We start from the raw sequence: 21,772 nt of genomic DNA, 5'->3' as shown, positions 1-21,772 counted from the left end.
TAAGAAGATGTATGTAAGATTCCTTGTTCTCAGGAGAGCGTCTGTCTTACACAAAGAAGGGGTTTTTTGTACCCCTCTCCGATCATAAAATCAGGCTGCACGACTGGCTCAAAAGAAGTAAGCAATAGACATAATAAAAACCAGGTGCCTAACCAATCACTCTACAGTTTCATCAAGTAATAAACTAGTGCAAGTTGCCCCCTAATCTGCCAATGGCCCTTACACAAGCTACATTAAACACTAGCTGGTCTCTTTCAATTGCTTTTGACCAAGGATCAACAGGATGACTGATCCAGAAGTTACACAGATAAACACAGACTTGCAGCAAGCCAGTTGAAATTTATCCAGTACTTACACATTCTCCCAAAAAGTATTCTCATCCTGGTTAAGCTTTTCTTAGTTATGTTTGTCAACATTCTTCTTTTTCCGTGTTTTTTACATTTATAAAACAGACAAAAATAAGTGACAAGATACTAATCATTTAAGTGTAATAACCAGGATGTAGATAAGATTTTATTTTTTCCCCTCCCACTCCCTCTGTGTTCATGATTTTTGCTATGTCCAAGGCCACGTGCTTTGCTGCAGTGTGCCAGAGATCCTCATAGCAGTGCCTCCAGGATTGCACTGGGCCATACATATGTGGTGGTGCCAGGAATCAAATTTGTGATCTCACACTGACCAGCAAGACAGGCACTCACTCTGCCAGTGAGTCACATCCCAGGCCCTGCAAGTTTGTGCACCGTTTAACTACTCCTAATCTCATTTCTAGTATATAAACTTTAATTTTTTGACTTAATTGATTCAGTATAATTTAAATCTAGTTTTTTAACTGATTATTCACTTCTATCAGGAGTTTAGTGATACAAGCTTGAGTGATCCTTTACTGGGTTTTTCAGAATATTTACCTTATTACCATCAGCCACAAAAAACATATGTATACAAAGGGCACATCATACTTAGCATCTAGGCATTTTTCTTAACAGACAAGCACTTAGGCTAATTGTGGTCTGTTGCCCTAGAGTTGATTGAATTTGTTTGCATGCAATTGGTCAGCAACCTTTTCCTTCACAAATGTTTTAAAACAATATTTCTCAGCCAGGGCCATATGGGGCCATATTGGGTAGAAAAAGGTTAAGAAAAACTGTCCTAAGGGGGTATGGTACCACCAGCAGGTCAATCTGTACCTGTGAGGCGAGTGCATCAGCAGCCTCATGGCACCTTCAGACTTCCAGATACCCCAAAATTGCTGCTGTGCCTTTGGCCAGACCCCAAAAACTTGGAGCAAAGTTTAACAAGAAAGTAAACAGCCAAAAGTTAGGTATGTGGGAGACATACCCACAAACCACCTCTAGCTCAGCTATATACTTGGATGTATGGCCTCTCTGGTTCCTGATCAAGCTGCTTAACGGTTATGATCCCAGAGACTCAAACAAATCTTGAAATCCAGCGGCTTTTGGCAGAAATGCATCCAGACCGTGCAGTAGGTTACTGTCACCAGGCCACCCCAGGGGGGAAAGGGTGCTGTCCTGCTCCCCCTTGGCAGTTCGGTGGCTACCATCCGCCAGAGGCCACTGGACAGTTAGGTTTGGGCCCACAGTGATGAGACACGCGGGGCCTCACAGGATGGGGGTGGAGACGGCCCTTTCCTTCCCGTCCCAATGAGACCCCGAGTTGCCGCCCACAAACGGCCTTTCTGTTTCCTGATCAAGCTGCTTAACGGCCATGATCCAAGAGACTCAGGAACAAATCTCGTAACCCAGCAGCTTTTGATAGAAATACCTCTAGATTTAATTGTAAAAATTTCGGAATTTCAAAATCGCGCGGCCACTACTGCAGCCGCATGACATCATATGTTATTCATAACCAGCAATAGAAAACAAATTGTCTGCAGTTGCCTTTTCAGCAGATATGAGTGTTGGAGTAAAATCCCAAATAATAATGGTGGGTCTGGTGTCAAAATATTGAATGTAACATAGTAGAGAGAGAGTAATGTGGAAATCATCTGCCCCACAGGTAGGGGGAAGGTGTGGGATGTGAGTATACTGGGGTTTTTTGGGGTGGTGGATGGACACTGGTGAAGGTACGGGTGTTTCATTGTATGACCGAGACTTAAACCCAAAAGCTTTGTAACTGCTCTTACGGTGATTCAATAAATAGAATTATGAAAAAATGAAAGAAAAAACTGCCCTAGAAAATATAAAATCTTTAAACTGAGGCCGTTTTTTTTTTTTTTTTAAAGCACTGGAATTTTGTTTATCCCAAGATGTTATTACACCATCAAGACTTACCACTTGGATTACTGCAGTTTTAATCCTCCTTAAACCTGCTGGGTACTCATCTTGTACCTTCAGCTTCAAGTAAAGGAGGCAGCTTCTTCAGGCCATGTGAGATCTATAGTCAGTCTTTTAAAAGGAACCAAAATAGATCTGGAGCGATAGTATGGCGGGTAGAGTATTTGCCTTGCATGCAGCTAACCCAGGTTCCATCTCCAGCATTCTGTATGGTTCCCCAAGCACCCCCAGGAGTGATTTCTGACTGCAGAGCCAGAAGTAACCCCTGAGCATTGCCTCGTGTGACCCAAAATGCCAAAACAAAACAGAAAAAAAATGATTTCAAAATAATGTTAACTTTTTTTTTTTTAATTCACCTGTTGGCCCACTTTCTGAAACTCAAGACTTTCTCTTTCCAATTGTCTCTAATTTTCTTCCTAGTTCCTGGTCTAGAAGACCATCAGCTTGAACAAGAATGCTGATCCAATGAGCTAGCAGCAGCATGAGACTGGCCGGTGCATAGGAAACAGGGTTAGGTACATGCAGGCTTATAGAACTGACTTGCCCTCTAGACAGGAAAGATACAGAAATCATTAATTCTATCCTGGATAAGAAGAAGACAGGAGTTTCATTCTTTCTCTAGATCATTAGGTTTAGATTGGTAGTGTGTTTGTAATTGATCCTGCATAACTTGTAAATGTAATTCTTCTGTGTTACAAGATCAGGCATTTGAAATCTCCTCTATTTTTCCTATAGTATTTCAACAGTCTTTACCTTTGATTCCCCTTCTAGTTCCTTACCAATACATCAAGTTACTCTTTTGGAGTCTAATTAGAGATTTGCCCAGTTTACACTGCTTTGTGTTCAGTAATGTATGTGTTATGCTAGTCAGACAGGTTGTTTTTTAGCACACTGTTACTACACTGATAGAAAAACACATCTTTTTCAGTACATAAAAAGGAGTCCAAATTGATACTTTCTGGTGACCTCTAATAGTGTTAAAGACAGTTGCTTTAGTTGCCCAGTACAAAATTTCTAAATCCCAAAGAATAAGTTTCATTTTTTTTCATAGGCTATCCAAGTTTTTCCAGTACCTTTTTTGTTTTCTGGAGAAGACCCAGAATACATACTGTGTACCTGAAATCATAGTACTAAGAGTAATAGGCCAGCATAGTTCTATGCAAATGTGTGTTTTCATTTTTATTAGTTATATATGCTTAGGAGTGGAATTGGCAGGTCATAATAACTATATTTAACCATTTGAAGAACTGCCAGACTGTTTTCCAGAGTAGTAGCACTATTTTACATTCCTGTCAGCAGTATACGAGGTTTCTGATTTCTTCATTCCTATCCTGGAGTGTATGAAGTGTATACTGTGGTTTTGATTTGCATTTTTCTGATGACTTATGAAGCCAAACATCTTTTCATATTCTTGATTAAACTCCCTTATCAGAGGAATGATTTGGAAATATTTTCTCCCATTTTGTCCTTTACCCGATAATTGACGTTTATACATTTTTTTCTACTTTAACAAACCCCAATTTGATTCATGGGTTGTTTTTTTTTTTGTCATATATAAAGATCCTTTGCCAAATTCAAAGTTCTGAAGATATTCCCCATTTTTCTAATTTGTAGTTTTGGTTCTTAGATTAAAAGCAAAACCATCTTGTTAGTTTGTGTATATAGTGTAATGTAAGGTCTAATTTGTTTATTTTTCATAAGTTATCCATGTTTTTCAGTGGCATTATTGAGTAGATAGTTGTTTATTTTTTCCATTAAATGATCTTGACAACCTTGTTGATCAATTTAACATACATGTATGGGTTCTGTACTCTAATTTTGATTGATCCAAAGGTCTGTGTTTGAGCTAGTATTAAACTATGTTCTTTGTAGTAAGTTTTGAAATCAGTACTATTGGCCCTCCTGCCTTACCCTTCTTAAGATTATTTTGCCTTCTTTGGGTCCTTTACGAATGATTCCATAGGAATTTTACAATCAGTTCATAAGTTTCTACATAGATGTCACCTGTGTACCAATAAGGTTAGTGTTGAATCTGTAGATCAGTTTGGTGGGCATTTCCTCTCAACAAAAGTGTTAATCTTCTGATCCATGACAGTGGGGTATTTTCTCATTTATTTTACTTATTGAGATCTTTAAGTTATTTCAAGCTTTCAAAGTCTAAGTTTTGCACCTTGTTCATTAAATGTTTTCTTATGTATTTTTTATGTTTATAGAGAATGGAATTATTTTCTTAGTTTGGAAACATTTTTTAATTATCTATTGCAAGGTCATACTATTAAGGAATAGATTTCATTTTACTTCTTTCTTAACCTATTTGAAATATCTTTCCTTTTTTATTTCTATTTTTTCCTTTTCTAATCACCCTGACTAGAACCTCCAATAAACTTCTAAAGAACAAACATTCTGATCTGAGGGGCGGGGAGTAGGGGAGGGACGGGGGCACACCTGCCATCATTAAGAATGATGTTAGATAATAAGTTTTTCTTAGAATATTTTTTTTTTCAGAATAGTTTTTTGAAGCTACCCACTTTATCCTGAGAGACTTTTAAAATCCTTTTTAGTATCATGGCTAAGTGTCATTCAAGAGGAATCAGCATCGGTCTGTGACAGGGCAGCCTCCCCTACGACATTAGAAAAACCCATGTCAGTCCAGCCTTACAAAAACAAAAATTTATGGCAATTCCTATAAGAAGAACTTCTTACTAAAATTTATTACAATTCTTCGATTTATACTAGTCATTACAAAATGAGAAATTCAAAGAAAATGCAGTTACTCAAATTTATTGATGACAATCTACCGTAAAATGTAACTTGTTTTTTTAAACCTGTTTTTCTCCTTCCCTTTGTTGTTGAGAGGACTGGAGTCACACACATTTGGTTCTGGTGCTTACCCTGACTCCGGCACTGCAAATACCTAACAGAATGCCTTACGCTTTTAAGTCAGGAGCTTTTGACCAGTGTGACCAGCTTTTGATCTGTGGCCAGACTTCCGTTTTTTAATGACACTGATATATTTGATAATACAGTGACCACCTATACATTGATAATGCACATTGGGAATTTGACTTAAAGAACTAGATCTAGTTATTTAAGTAAGTCAAGATATGGACACATTTCATATGGATCATTTTTCGTGGGGAAAAAATATATACAGTCTATATCATTGGGGAAAAATAAGGCTGCATGGTATGGCACCATAAAATGAAAAAGATTGCACTGTGAAATAACAGACTAGTGCTAAAAATGAAGCACTGGATGATACCTCACTAGATGATAAAAAAGATTAGTATTTTCGTGCTTTTGTGTTATGTAAGTGCTATCTAAGAAGAATGTTGAGTTACTAAAATCAGGAAACTTGATCAGGGTAGGGAGGGACAGCAGGGGCATGTGCAGTATATAAGTACAAAATTCATCCGTTAGTCATTATCATTGGCCTACACTAGGGGGCAACTTATCAACATTATTTCACAGGATAGATCGAGATTGAGGGTTGGCACTTATTTTCTGTCATGTAGCTTGATGATCATCTGACTACAGAGGTACCAAAAAAATCTCTTTGAAAAAGACTAGCTTTTCTCAGAGCACGATGTCTCCATTATAGCTTGGCGGTTCTCAGTTGGAAATAAGATGTCCTGTGCCACTGCTGTAGAATCTGAGAATATATGCCAGATATATTGTACCCCTCTAAAACTATCCTATACAGCCCTAAGATTCCTAATTACAGGCATACCTGACTTTACTACATTTCACAGATTCTATGCTTTTTATAAATTAAAGGTTTATAACGAGCAATCTTATTGGAAAAGTTTTTTAATAACAAGGAATGTAATAAAGCCACAGGTATTTCAGAGTTAACTTCTGGTCATGTACATTTTTTAAGACAGTGCTATCAAACTCTCAAGAGACTATAATAGTAAGCAAGTTTTGTATGTGCCTAGAAACAAACCTGCACTATCTCCAGTTTATGTCTGTATATGACCCTCTGTAATTGCTGCACTTAACCTCTCATTTAGGAAAAATAGGAATGAGGTGTGACTTCTCAGCTAGCTCGCTAAGGACATTTTTTAGCCAATGATGTTTTATCAGCTTGTTTATCACAGAGAAATGTTCTGATATTACAAAATCACAATTTCTTTGTTCTGGATTAAACTTTTTGGTTGCTAAAATGTTTTATGAATTCACCTTCAAGTTCATAAAACATTTGTGCAGAAATTTTTTTATCAAAATTCTTCAGTAGAAAACTTGTCTGTGTAACTGGATTCCCAAATAAGAATGAAAGTCACAATAAATTATAAAATGCAGTGAGATCCATTAACAAGTAGCAGACAAATAATGAATTGCTCAGTGAAAATTAAAAGTGATTCAGGCTACTTGCACCATTTCCTAGCATAACACAAACACTAAGAACGTTTTCTTCAAGAAGTATCCTGGGACCAGAGAAATAGTACAGTGGGTAAGGTGTAAAGTGCAGCCAGTCAGGGTTCTATCCTGGCACCTAATAGTTTCCCCCAAGAACTGCCACCAGATGTGGCGCCCAAAATTAAATTTTTAAAGTATCTTACATTGGAAGAATGTTGGCCAGTAATTCTGTAGATAACTATGAATATGATAGTCATAAGATTTCATCTAGTTTCAATATACGATATACACTAGAGGTACCATAAAAAATAAACCATGCCAGTTTTATCATTTTATTCTCTGAAATTTTAGGTTAGATATGGGCAGAAAATTCACATACTACCAAAACAACTTTCAGAACAAAAGTGTATTAGGTTGAATGCCTCTTACTTGGAAAACTGAAGCTGTTTCTTATATCTGAATTCTTGGTTTTTCTAGGGAAAACAAGGCAAACACATTTTATATGGCTGCAGTGAACTTTTTAATGCTACACAATTCATTAAACAGGTAAAGCATACTTTCTTATTTTGTTTTTGTTATAAAACTGATAAATAGTATTTTCTATTATGGAAAGTTAAATTTGGATAGTATTCAGTTGTAATGTACTCAGGAAAGCAAATTTAGCATTTCTTTATATGACTTTGCCAAGCATATCACAAATTGAGCCTGAAAATTTTAGTGACTTTCTTGAGTAAATATTTGTTCAGTTGATTCAGTGGAATCACATTTACCTTGAAAAAGAGTGACAAGTCAAGAATGGCCCATGCTCAGGAACTGCTTATTGATGTGGGGGCCCACCCTTATGGATACACCAATAACATAGATTCTACAAGAGAAGAATAACTAAAAATGTAACCTGGAATAGTAGTTGGTTTCCTTCAGTGAGCCTAAGAGAAAATGTGAATACCCTTAATGATCTGGGCTTTATAATTCAACTATAGACTTAACTCCCCAAAGAAACAACTAACAATAAACCAGAGGACAGGAAACAGAGCCCTATGGCTTGGAGTGAGCCTGGGGTGCCCTGAAAGAAGGAGGACACACAGCAAATCACAGCTTTACTGAACAAAAGATGAATTCAAGAAATGGTGTGGAAGGGACCGCCCTTAATGCTGGGGAGCCCGTATAGAGAAGAGATTCCTCCTCCATGGAGGATCTCAAAGAGGAGATCTGTATCAGTGCCACCTGCTGGAACTGTAGCTCAGCTCTACATTGCTGATGCTGATTTCTGTTTTGTTGTAAGCCAGTTAAATTTAAAGTAGCACAAAAATTTGGGGGCAAGGGAATTTGGGCCTCAGTAGTGGTACCAGAGATCAGCCACCTTCAAGGCAAGTGCCCTCACCCCTGTACTATCTCTTCAGCCCCCAGACAAAAATTGTTAACACATGGCAATGACTCAAGGGAATAGAACATCAAAGAAGCGACAAGCTCTCTAGAAGCCAACCTCAAAAACAGGAAAGTTATATATTCCTGTCATATAGAGAGTTCAAAGTTGCAGTATTAAAGACGCTCTTTTAAAGAGTGAAGAAAATTGAGTCACTTTCAGGTGACAGGAGATATATGAGTGCAGAAATAAATGAAGGGCCAAAATAGAAATTGAAGCTTTAAGGAGAAGTTAACAGATGCAGGATGTAAAGAGCTCAATAAATAAGATCAAGAGCACTAGAGAATGCTTAAAACAGAATAAATCAAATGGAACTTCAAGCAGTGAGCTTGAAGATAGTAATCTACAAGGGATATAGCACTTGCCTTGGCATATAGCTGTGTCTGGAATGATTCTGAGAGCCCCTAAAACAAGGATTCCAGTGAAAGGAGAGAGAAATTACATGGAAAAAGAAACTATCCAACTTCATCAGAAAAGCAATATTAGCATAATGGATATCCCAGAAGAGAGAGAAGGGAACAGATAGTTTATTCAAAGAAATAGTGGAAAATTTCCCAAACCTAGGAAAGGAACTAAATTTAGAATAGAAGTCCAGGAATACCAAGGCACATGTTGATGAAACTTCAAAAGAACTTAAAACAATATTGAAGATGGCTAGGGGAGGGAAAGGTAATAAGTAAAAGTAGTTCCACTATGTTTTCATTTGTACATCTCAGCAAAACTTCTATAGGCTAGGAGAGAATAAAATGACATTCAAAGTACTAGGTAGAAAATACCAACATGAATATTATCTCTTGCAGTGCTCTGTAATATGTTGGAAAAATAAAGCTTTCAAACAAACAAAAGCTGAGGGAATCTCCCAACACTATACCTCCCTTACAAGAAATGTTGAAAGGAGTTCTATCTATATTGAAAGAAATTCCACTGAAAAAATGTTCATGAAAGCCAGAACACAAAAGATAATAGCTGTTGGGGCTAGAGCAATAGCACAGTGGATAGGACATTTGCCTTGCACGCAGCCGACCCGGGTTCGATTCCCAGCATTCCATATGGTCCCCTGAACACTGCCAGGAGTAATTCCTGAGTGCAGAGCCAGGAGTAACTCCTGTGCATCACAAAATGTGACCCCAAAAGCAAAAAAAAAAAAGATAACAGCTGTAACAACAGTAACCCTTAATATAATATCAACAATATCAGCACTGTTCTCCCGTTGTTCATCTATTTGCTCAAGCGGGCACCAGTAACATCTCCATTGTGAGACTTGTTGTTACGGTTTTTGGCATATTGATTACATCACAGGTAGCTTGCCAGGCTCTGCCATGTGGGCGGAATACTCTCAGTAGCTTGCCAGGCTCTCCGAAAAGGGTGGAGGAATCGAACCCGGGTCGGCTGGGTGTAAGGCAAGCGCCTTACCTGCTATGCTATTACCACTCAGGCCCAAACTGAACATACCATTTTTAAAAAGTATTGTGTGGAGAGATGGAGTAAAAGTATAACCCAACTCATTTAATCTATCAAGATAAGGAAACCTAAAGTGAAGTGGTGGAAAATACTCAGAGTCAGTGGAAAATTTTATCTTAATTTTCCATTCACTTCCCTTTGTTGCAAAGACTGGAGGTCGAATGCTTGGGTTGCTGTGCCTGATGGTGGGGTCACACTTTGTTTTGGTGCTCACACACAATTGCAGTGTTTCAGAGATCCCTGGGAACTATACTCTGCATACATAGTACTGTGGATTGAACTTGTATCCTCAGCCTTGACAGTCAAGTTGCCCTAATATTGAGCTATCCACATTGCCCTCTAATGTAGCACTGTAGCACTGTCCATCCGTTGTTCATCGATTTGCTCAAGCAGGCACCAGTAACATCTCACAACAAAGTGTGAGACTTGTTACTGTTTTTGGCATATTGAATATGTCACGGGTAGCTTGCCAGGCTTTGCCTTGCAGGCGAGATACTCTCAGTAGCTTGCTGGGCTCTCTCTGAGAGGGTCAGACGAATCGAACTCCGGTCGGCCATGTTGGCCATGTGCAAGGCCTTACCCACTGTGCTATTGCTCCAGCCTGCCCTCTAATGAAAAAAAAAAATTTTTTTTAATAATTTTAAATAATTTAGTGGTGAGATATTTAAATTTCCTAAGATTTCTGGGACCAGTTGCAAGAGATGATTACTGTAAGACTAATGAATAATTTTAAAGGGAAGAATCACTATAGTTAAGAGACAAAGATGGATATTACTTATAATGGTAAAGTAGATCAAGTCAAAAAAAAAAATATATATAAAGCACTTTGTAAAATGTATGCTCTTACAGGGCTCCAAAATAAAACAAATAGTAGTAACAAGCCTAAAAGGAGTCATTGACAGCAACACAGTATAGTAAGGGATTTTGGCATCTTAAACAATGGACCAAAAGATCAGACAGAAAATCACCGAGGCCCTCCTCTGTGTGTGTGTGTGTGTGTGTGTGTGAGAGAGAGAGAGAGAGAGAGAGAGAGAGAGAGAGAGAGAGAGAGAGAGAGAGAGAGAGAATACACTAATACAGTAAGTAGGGTGCTTGCCTTGCACTCAGTCAATCAATCAATCCTTGGCATCCCCAAGTACTGCCAGGCGTGATCCCAAGTATGGCCCATTTCCCCACCACCACCAAAAAAGAAAAAGAAAAAATCACGAAGGAAACAAAATTTTAATAGATACCAACAGAACCTTTCACCCAAAAACAAACAAAATATGCAGTCTTCTCAAGAGTTTATTTAAGTCTCAAGGATAAAACTATATGTTGGGACTCAAAATAAGCCTAAATAAGTCTATAAAGATGGAATTCAAGTCTCCCCCCCCTCAGATTAAGATAAAAATCACAAAATTTGAAGAAAACTCATGTCATTAGGGAACAACTATTGTGTCAGAGAAGAAAGCAGATACCTCCAGATGAATGAAGACATTACTTACCAAAGCCAGTGGAATGCAAAAAAATTCATACTAAAAGGAAGCAACCTAAATTCCTACCAATTTACAAGATGTGGTATACAGCCATAGTATTTAGCTTTCAAGAAAGGTGAGATCCTGCCACTTGCAACAGGATAGCTGCACCTAGAAGGTATTATACATAGAATACGCCAGAGAAAGACAACACTATATTTATAAAAAACATTTGTGAATATTCAAGTTAGTATTAAACATCAAATAAAAATATTTTATTCTAGGAATATAATAAATGAAATAGACTTAAATTTTATCACTGATACATGATACATTTCTAAGATGTTTACAGATATGTTTAAGAGGGTTTTCTGTGACTAAATGTTTTGTTTTGTTTCAGCTGTCACAACTTGGACAGAAATAATACATACAAAAGAAACTTAACATGAGAATCTACTTGGAACTTGGATAAATGTAAAAAGAAATGTCAAAAGAGCCAGACGTTTCCTTCTCCGTATCATTGTCCTAATAGTAAAACTTAGTTATTTGTTAATTTTTAAGGAAATTCTATACTTAATATAATGTGTACTTGATTAAGAGAATAAAGCATTTCAGAAATAAATTTTTAACATTGTGTACATACTCTCTCCTGTTGTTTGACAAAGTACTTTTGAGAAAAGAAAACTTCTATCAGAATACAACATTAAAATTGTATAGTACCTAATCTCATAATTAAAGCTTATTGAAGTTTTTATAATGAAAGATAATAGCACTGTAGCACTGTCCTCTCATTGTTCATAGATTTGCTTGAGCGGGACCAGTAACGTTTCCATTGTGAGATTTGTTGTTACTGTGTTTGGCATATCGAATACGTCATAGGTAGCTTGCCAGGCTTTGCCGTGTGGGCGAGATATTCTCGGTAGCTTATAATGTAAAAATATTATTTGGTTCATCAATCTCCTACTTCAACACATTTTAATTACAAAATTCCATCCTACGCTTCATGATTTGTTGATTCTTCATGTTGCCTATAGATTTCAAGTGGAGGTTTTATTTTGCATGGGCTACCTACAACAGTATTTGGAGACAGGTGGTGCTGGGGATTGAACCTTGCTTAACTGCATGTAAGGCAAGTGCCTTCCTTACTCATGTACTATCTCTTTCAGCCTGTTGTTTTCATTGTTACAAAAAAATCCCTCTGTATAATGGTAATGAACAAATATAAAAGACTTCCTAGATTTCTAGCTATACATAGAAGGGTTAAATTTGATAATAGCCTTCCTCATGTGCAGCACCAAGTAGGAATGTTGATCAATCATGTAACTCAAAACAGCCATAAAATTAGATAAAGTACTCCACGGGGAGGGGAAGGGGAGAGGAACTGTTCCTATCATAGAACCCATGTTGTTTTCTTCCTAATGAGCCGCATAAAGAGGAATTTATGATATTTCAGACAACATCTTGGTCACAGACTCAAGAAGATTCACAAAGCTGTTTCTGCAACCAGTGTTCATACCAAAGCACTGATCAAAAAATAATTAATAATTAATTGGGTAGAACTCTGCTTATCCTAGACCTGGGATAAAATTTAGTGTCTGGGCTACTAGAACAAATAACCATAGACTGACGATCAGTCTTTACATACACATTTCACAGAGCTGGATGTTAGGAAGGTCCAGACCAAGGTCCTTGTACACACAGTCGTGAGAGCTCTCTGGTTTCCAATGGCCAACCCTTGTGTCATCAGATGGATGCCAGCAGAGGGCATCCACTGGTCCATCAACGCCCTTGTGAGAGCACTAATCCAATCACAGTTTCCACTCCCATCATGACATGCTTTGAACCTCCAAATACCAGCACATCTGGGATTAGGGCTTCAATGTTTGAATTTCAGGGAACACACACTCAGTCCTTAGCATATTGTCCAGGTGACTGAAGTAGTTAACAGGGTGTAAAGAGACAAAAGTTAATCAAGGTGCTGAGCTACAGAGCTCTATTTCCTCAATAATGCACTCAAACCAGCTATAAATCTGCATGAAAGACAAAAGGATATGGTCTCTTTTTCATGTTGTCTTTGCATTTGAAAAGCAAGTTAGCAGGGCCTGGAGCAATAGCACAGCCGGTAGGGTGTTTGCCTTGCATGCGGGTTCTATTCCCAGCATCCCATATGGTCCCCTGAGCACCAGCAGGAATAATTCCTGAGTACAGAGCCAGGAGTAACCCCTGTGTATCACCAGGTGTAACCCAAAAAGCAAAATAAATAAAAAAGTTAGAAATAACTTCATCAATATGAATGTACAGTTATATTTTCCAGCTTGATTTCAGTTCACATAAAAGATCATTTAAAAGATCATTGCCGAAGTTCTAAGTTCCTTGGGACAATGGAAATGAAGGGCAGGAGAACTGGTCCTTAGTAAGAAGCTTGCCACTGGGGTGGGGGGGGGGGGTGGAGAAGAGACAAGGAGGGAGTCAGTTGAGGGTAGGTCAGGGAAGGGATCACTATGACAATGATAAAGGGTAGTGGTCACTCTGGACAAGGATTAGGTACTGAAAGGTGTTCAAGTGATATGCATGACACCCTATCAGTGACGGTATTGCAAACCACAGGACCTAAAAGGAGAAAAAAAAAAGTGCATGCCAGAGGGTTAGGTAGGAAACTGGGGACATTGATGGAGGGAAGTGGACACTGGTGGAGGACTGGTGCTCAAATATTGTGCCCCTGAAAATCAGTGACTTTGTAATTTACGGTGATTCAATAATTAAAAAAAAAAACTTTCTTTGGGACCTGTAAAGATATGGGGGTCTTTAAAAAACTATTTCTAGTGTGGTCAGGAATGTGATCAGTCATAGAGCACCTTCTTCCCATGGATGGCTTGATTCCCAGCACCCAAAAATAGGTTCCTTAGGAAACCCTGGCTTCTCCCAGACAGCCCACAGTTTAGCCCTCTTGTATGGGTTCCCCAGTATGACCATCCACAATATTTCAAGAGCCATAGTTGCTGTTCAACAGTGCTGGGTAGCTCAGCAAGTCTGCACCCACAGATTCACAGCTTGAAACTAGTTTTATCTGATTCTCAGGGGTAATCCCTGAGGCATTGATTCCTGCCACATAAAGGTTCAGCTAATTCTAGAGGTCAGTAGGGAAAGGGACTGCTCTGCCAGGCTATTTACAAACTCAGATTAATTCTCACAAGGCACTACCAGGTGCTACAACTCCAGTTATAGAGGTGGGAATGAAGTTTGGAGTAAGAACCTTGCTTAAAGTCACAGCCGGTACATGGTAGAGTCAACAATGGAACATACATGTGTGCTTCAAATCCATCCTCTTTCCACTGTTAGAAATTGCTTGACTGTGAAAGCAAGAGCCTTGCTAACTCCACATTGATCAACCCATGTAAATAACATCTTTCTTCTACATAAAATGAACTGTACAGAGCAGGGGCATCTAATAAGGACAAGACTGCTCACCTGAAGCAACCAGTCCAGGAGATTCAGCCACAAAACTCTGAGCTAATGAGTTGGCAGGCTTGGCCACCTGTCTAAAAGAACTTGGATAGTTTGGCAAAAACATAGGGATGGGCAGTTCACTTGGCATAGATGAGCTACAGTGAAAGAAAAAAAGCAAAAAAATTTTTAAAAGAGTAAAGTAAAAAAGGACTTTTTGTTCTTGAAACAGAAACCTATTTCTTCACCATCCAGTAGTTTTATACTATAACACATTTCAAGATGGACACCGCTACTGTAATCAGAATTGACTTTTGAATTTATGCCGTTAAAATTTACAACTTTGATACTTTATATTTTTTTTAAATTTTTATTAGTGAAACACCATGAGGAACTGTTGTAGACTTACAAATTTTTGTGCTTGGGTTTCAGTTATACAATGATCGAGTACGCATCCCTCCACCAGTGCCCATTCTCCACCACCACTGATCCCAGTATCCCTCCCGCCCACCCACCCCCCATCATCCCCCATACCACCCTGCCTCTGGCAGAGCATTCCCTTTCATTCTCTCCTTTGGGGTGATGTGGTTTGCAAAAAAGGCATTGAGTGGCAGTCATGTTTGGCCTATAGTCTACCTTCAGCATGCATCTCCCATCCTGGGAGGATCCTTCAAACAACCCTTTATTTGGTGCTCCCTTCTCTATCTGAGCTGCCTTTTCCTCTAGCATGTGCGGCGGGCCTCCAAGCCATGGAGTAAACCTCCTGGTACTTATCTCGGCTATTCTTGTGTGTTAGTCTCCTATTTTTGTTACTTTATGTTTCCCAGATGAATGAAATCTTTCTATGTCTATCCCTCTCTGACTCATTTTGCTTAGCATGATACTTTCCATGTAGTACCATTTGTATATAAATTTCATGACTTCATCTTTACTAACAGCTACATAGTACTCCATTGTGTAGATGTACCAAAGTTTCTTTAACCAGTTGTCTGTTCTTGGGAAGTCAGGTTTTTTCCAGATTCTGGCTATTGTAAAGAGTGGTGCAGTGAACAAATAAGTGCAGATGTCACTTCGACTATACATTTTTGCCTCTCTGGGATATATTCCCAGGAGTGGTATTGCTGGGTCAAATGGGAGCTCAATTTCTAATTTTTTGAGAATTGTCTATACTGTTTTCCAAAAGGGCTGAACCATTCGGCATTCCCACCAGCCATGGAGGAGGGCCCCTTTCTCGCCACATCCATGCCAATACCTGTTGCTTTTGTTCTTTTGGATGTGGGCCAGTCTCTGTGGTATGAAATGATATCTCATTGTTGTTTTGATCTGCATCTCCCTAATGATTAATGACGTAGATCTCTGCCTAACACCATGCACAAAAGTATGATCAAAGTGGATTAAAGACCTCAACATCAGACCAGAATCCATAAGGTACATTGAAGACAAAGTTAGCAAAACCCTCCATGACATTGAAGCTAATGGTGTCTTCAAAGATGTCACACCACTTGCCAGGCATGTGAAAACAAAGATAGACCAATGGGACTATCTTAAACTAAGAACCTTCTGCACCTCAAAAGAAACAGTGACCAAAATACAAAGATAGTCTACAGAATGGGAAAGGATATTCACCCAATACATATCCAACAAGGGGTTGATATCAAGGATATACAAAGCACTGGTTAAACTCCACAAGAAGAAAGCATCCAACCCCATCAAAAAATGGGGCGACAAAATGAACAGAGACTTTCTCAAAGGAGAAATACGAATGGCAAAAAAGGCACATGAGAAAATGCTCTACATCATTACAACTTTGATACTTTATTTTTTCATTTTTTATCATTTTATTTATTGAATCACCATGAGAGCAGTTACAAAGTTTTCAGGTCTAAGTCTCAGTCATACAATGAAACACCCATACCTTCACCAGTGCCCATTCTCCACCCCCAACAACCCCAGTATGCCCGCATCCCACTCCCTCCCCCTACCTGTGGGGCAGATGATTTCCACATTACTCTCTCTCTACTTTGATCACATTCAATATTTCGACACCAGACCCACCATTATTATTTGAGATTTTACCCCAACACTCAGATCTGCTGAAAAGGCAACAGTAGACAATTTGTTTTCTATTGCTGGTTATGAATAACATATGATGTCGTGTGACTGCAGTAGTGCCCGCGCAATTTTGAAATTCCGAAATTTTAACAAGTAAATCTGGAGGGATTTCTACCAAAACCTGCTGCGTTCCGAGATTTGCTCCTGAGTCTCTGGGATCATGGCCATTAAACAGCTTGATCAGGAGCCAGAAAGGCTGTTCATGGGCGGTGACTCAACTTTGATACTTTAAAGGAGATAAGTTGTAACTTATATGCCCAAGAACAAATGAGTGACTGAAGATGAGACTGGAGAGATAGTACAGCAGATAGGATGCTTGCCTTGCATGTGGCTGTCCAGGATTTGATCCTCAGCATTCCATGGTCCCCTGAGCACTTCCAGGTATAATTCCTGAGTACAGAGCTAGGAGAAGCCCCTGAGCATTTCCAGGTGTGGCAAAATTTTTAAAAGTGGCTAAAGAAATGTGTGTATATAATATATCACTATCACTGTCACTGTCCATCCATTGTTCATTGATTTGCTCCAGCAGGCCCAGTAACATTGTGAGACTTGTTGTTACTGTGTTTGGCATATCGAATACACCACGGGGAGCTTACCAGGCTCTGCTGTGCAGGTGAGATACTCTCGGTAGCTTGCTGGACTCTCCATGAGGGATGGAGGAATTGAACTGAGGTCTGCCAGGTTGGCTGCATGCAAGACAAACCTACCCCCTATACTATCTCTCCAGCCCTATTATATATAATACACATGTACAATATCCTCTTTCCCTGTTCATCAATTTGCTCGAGGGGGCCCAGTAACATCTTCATTGTGAGACTTGTTGTTACTGTGTCTGGCATATCGAAAACATCACAGGTAGCTTGCCAGGCTTTGCTGTGCAGACAAGATACTCTCCGTAGCTTGCCACGCTCTCCGAGAGGGGCGAAAGAATCAAACCCTGGTCGGCCAGGTCAGCCACATGCAAGGCAAACGCCCTACCACTGTGCTATCACTCCAGCCCACATATACAACATACACATTATATATATATATATAGTTATAAAAAAGATAAAAATCAAATGATTTGCTATATCATGGATGGGATTTGAGGGCATACCATGCTGAGTGAAGTCAGCGGGAAAGGCTCAGATACAGAATGATCTCTCGTGTGGGATATATAGAAGCATTATAAGAGAATAACAAAATAATAAGTTTGAAAGTTGACCTACAGAACTGAGTCCAACAAGGGGGCACGGTGAGAGGGACCTGAAGACTGGTAAAAGGACACAGAAACTCTGGTGTAGGTGTGGAGTAGGAACATCATATCCATCATACTATTCTTAGCAGCTGACACAATTCCTGACAAAGGTAAATGGTTAAGGAAAAGAGGCAGCCATCCCAGCCAATGAGAAAACATTACACTCCTGTTGCAGTCATCTTTGAGAGGCACAAGAAGCCTCTTCTCCTCCCTGAGGGCCTCCGATGAGCAGGAGGCAGTCAGTGTCTCCACAAGAATGAAGAATGAAGCCCATATGGAGTGTAGAGAAGTCCTAGTGACACCACCTCAATCTCCTAAGTCTGGTGATTAAAATATAAACGCTGAGACCAGAGGCAGAGCTTTGAGAGATGCAAAAGTCAGTATGGAATTTAAACAGAGCCAAAGAAACACAAAACAGGCAGATTATAAGACTTCATCAGAAAGCAGTGACCCCTAAGAGAAAGGAGACTCAAGGGAGTTATTTTCAGGCTGCAACTGAGGCAGGGCTCACCCAGGGACCCGTCTGAATGGAGAAGATGAGTTCAGTGTTGAAATCAAGAAAATGGTTTCACAGAACAGTGTTGAAAAGGAGAATTCTAGAGATCTGCACAGGGTTAGATGGTACCAGTGTATCGGTGAGAGAAAACTATCCTAGACAAGGGGAAGAACCACTAAAAAGGATTACAGAGAACAGGACAAATGTACACTGCCAACAGGAGACCAGGAATACTGTCTATTCCCATCAGCTAACTACCTCCAAGTTCATGAGAGTTTGGCAAAGTACTCAAAAGGGTTTTATCTCAGTAAGTGAGAAAATAAGGTCGTCGATGAAAAAATATTCTGGCTCTACCTTACAAAACTCAAAAGCAGTGGCTGTGAGTCAATACAGTAGATAAAGCACTCAGTGGCTGAGACAGTATAGGAGATAAGGTAAGGTAAAGGTAAAGGCCCTCCCGTTGATCGTCGATTTGCTCGAGCGGGCCCAGTAACGTCTCCATTGGAGACTTTGTTGTTACTGTGTTTGGCATATCGAATACTCTCGGTAGCTTGCCGGGCTCTCCGAGAGGGGCGGAAGAATCGAACTCGGGTCGGCCATGTTGGCCGCTTGTAAGGCGAACGCCCTACCCGCTGTGCTATCGCTCCAGCCCCTTAAAGTAAAGGCCCTCCCGTTGATCATCGATTTGCTCGAGCGGGCCCAGTAACATCTTCATTGTGAGACTTCTTGTTACTGTGTTTGGCATATTGAATACTCTCGGTAGCTTGCCAGGCTCTCCGAGAGGGGCGGAGGAATCGAACCTGGCTCGGCCAGGATGGCTGCGTGCAAGGCAAATGCCCTACCACTGTGCTATCACTCCAGCACATAGGAGATAAGGCATTTGAATTCCATCAACCCTAGCTCAAACCCTCAACTCCCTGAGTACCACCATTGATCACTGCTGAACAGAGCCAGGGATGAACTCCATGCTCCAATGGATGTAATCGCAAAACAAAACAAACTACACTTTCAAAAGCAAGATTCAAAAGGGTTAAACTGTTTCTAAGTAACTTAACCATAGGCAATAAAACTCAAAAACAGATGAATACAATAATTACTGTGTAAAGAATCCAATCAATAGTACCAGGAGGTTTGCTCCATGACTTGGAGGCCAACCATACATGCTAGGGGAAAAGGGAGCGCAGATAGAGAAGGGAGCACCAAATAAAAGGTGTTGGGAGGATCTTCCCAGGATGGGAGAAGCATGCTGAAAGTAGACTATAGACCAAACTTGATTGCCACTCAGTGCCTCTTTTGCAAACCACAACACCCAAGAGGAGAGAGAGAACAAAAGGGAATGCCCTGCCACAGAGGAAGGGTGGGATGAAGGGGATGGGGGGTGGGAGGGATACCCGTGGTGGTAGGAAATGGGCACCGGTGGAAGGATGGGTATTTGATCATTGTATAATTGAAAGCACAAAAATTTGTATGTCTACAACTGTACCTCATGGTGTCTCACTAATAAAAATTTTTAAAAATAAATTAATTAATTAAAAAAAGAATCCAATCAAGGAGTTGGAAAGGTAGTACAATGGGTAGGGCACATGCCTTACAGGTAGTCAACCACATTTGATCCCCAGCACCAAATATGACCCCTCAAGCATTGCCAGGAGTGACCCCTGAGCACAGAGGCAAGAGTGTGTTCTGAACAATGCTATCCAATCAAAATTTATCAGAAAAAAATAGGTCACAAAAACTCATTCTGAAAATTAAATTCTACATAAAAACAACCAGAAATGTTACTATAATAAATTGTACATTAAAACACTATTTCTAACCTTTAATATATTCAAGAAGATAGGGGAAATGAGTATTTTTAGAGCTATGGAAAAGTAAAAACACAAAGGAAGTCTTTGAACTTCTAGACATGAAATTCAGTGTCTAAGATTAAAAAGTTTCTAGATCTATTTTTAGAGTAATATTTATAAATTGAACTTAAGATAAATTGAACTGGGGTATTTGGGGTTTGGTTTAATGAAGCAAAAGTCAAATTTTTAAACAAAAATAACTTCTAAATACTTTTTGACAGAAAGCTTACACTGGTCATGACATTTGAAGTACCTTTTCTCCCAATTAACTGAATTAGTACGTTCACTCTGAGCTGAAGATAGCTCCAGAGTTATTAGGGAGATAACTCAAAGGACTGGCATGTATGCCTGGCAGGGCCACAGCTTAGATCCTTGGTATTACACAGCTTCCATCAGATTATGTCATATAAGATGGCCTGCCTTTGTGTGTCTGCCCAGTAACCAGGACTGATTAGCAGAGGCTGGTACTGAACATACTTGTTTGACAGGATGGATGAACATGGCCGCAGATGCTGGCCATACTCTCATTCATTGATTCTACTCTAAAAGCCCACCACAATCCTCTTCTTTCATTTATTACACAATTAAGTGCCTCCTAACTGCTAGATGCTCTGGGGATATAAGAGTGACAAAAGTGAAAGATAGATCCTTAATTTCTCCCAATTCCCTAAAAATTGGAGACTGTGTTTGGTGGCATCATTTATAAGGAAGTATACCATTTTTAGAAGTGAAGTTTCTAAATCATAATGCAAAGTGATCAGTTGGTTGTTAAGCCTCTTAGAAGCAAATTCTTTTTCTTGGGGGGGCGGAGGGGTAGGAGGGAATGAACCCATGTCGGCCACATGCAAGGCAAGCACCCTACCCAATGTACTTTTGTTCTAGCCCTGGTGTTTATACTTCTAAAGAGTGATCTGAGGGCTGGAGCAATAGCACAGCGGGTAGAGCGTTTGCCTTGCACGTGGCTGACCCGGGTTCAATTCCCAGCATCCTATATGGTCCCCTGAGCACCGCCAGGGGTAATTCCTGAGCACAGAGCCAGGAGCAGCCCCTGTGCATCACCAGGTGTGATCCAAAAAGCAAAAAAAAAAAAAAAAAAGAGTGATCTGAAACATAGTTATTAAATAAATTAGAACACATTTATGCCATGAAACCTTGTACAGCTATAAAAGTAATCAGGGGGGCTGGAGGAATAAGATCGAAGGTAAGGACGGCACTTGCCTTGCATGCAGCCAACCTAGATTTTATCCCTGGCACACTATATGGTTCCCCATACTTGCCAGGAGTGATCCCTGAGCACAGAGCTGGGTTTAGTTCAAAACCGGAAGAAAAGAAAATCAAGAAGCTCTTGTTCTGGTAATGGATGGTCTACAAGACTACTTTTTTTTTCTTTTAAGTGCATAGTGTTGTAATGGAGTTTCACGAGAAACAGATGAGCGCCACACTCAGAGAAGCCAAACTGGGAGTCTTTATTAGAGAAGCTGAAGATGGTGAGCAGGCAAGTGTCCCAAAGAACACACAGTCCTAAGGACAGTCCGGGATGAGTTTATAAGGCAAAAATCACATCCTAGTCAGAAAATGAATACAACAGGTCCAGGGCTGCAGGAGCTGTGGTCAGCAAAGTAAGATTCAGAAGCAAATAAGCTAAGTG

At 39.7% G+C, this 21,772-nt stretch overlaps 1 protein-coding gene across 1 annotated transcript in view; it reads left to right on the top strand.

The window, feature by feature from the left end:
- The window catches only part of SCFD1 (sec1 family domain containing 1), a 129,091-nt gene extending 117,465 nt beyond the window's left edge, over nt 1-11,626 (top strand). The window contains exons 24-25 of the mRNA XM_056133613.1: nt 7,128-7,196; nt 11,389-11,626. Of these exons, the coding sequence (XP_055989588.1) occupies nt 7,128-7,196; nt 11,389-11,412 (93 nt within the window). The 3' untranslated portion in view covers nt 11,413-11,626. The remainder of the gene's footprint in view (nt 1-7,127; nt 7,197-11,388) is intronic.
- Nucleotides 11,627-21,772: the final 10,146 nt, after the last annotated feature.

This window comes from Sorex fumeus, unplaced genomic scaffold (assembly GCF_029834395.1).
Source record: "Sorex fumeus unplaced genomic scaffold, SorFum_2.1 ptg000098l, whole genome shotgun sequence".
NCBI lineage: Eukaryota > Metazoa > Chordata > Mammalia > Eulipotyphla > Soricidae > Sorex > Sorex fumeus.
Note: the sequence above shows the minus strand (reverse complement) of the source record. Positions and strands in the feature narration are given on the sequence as shown.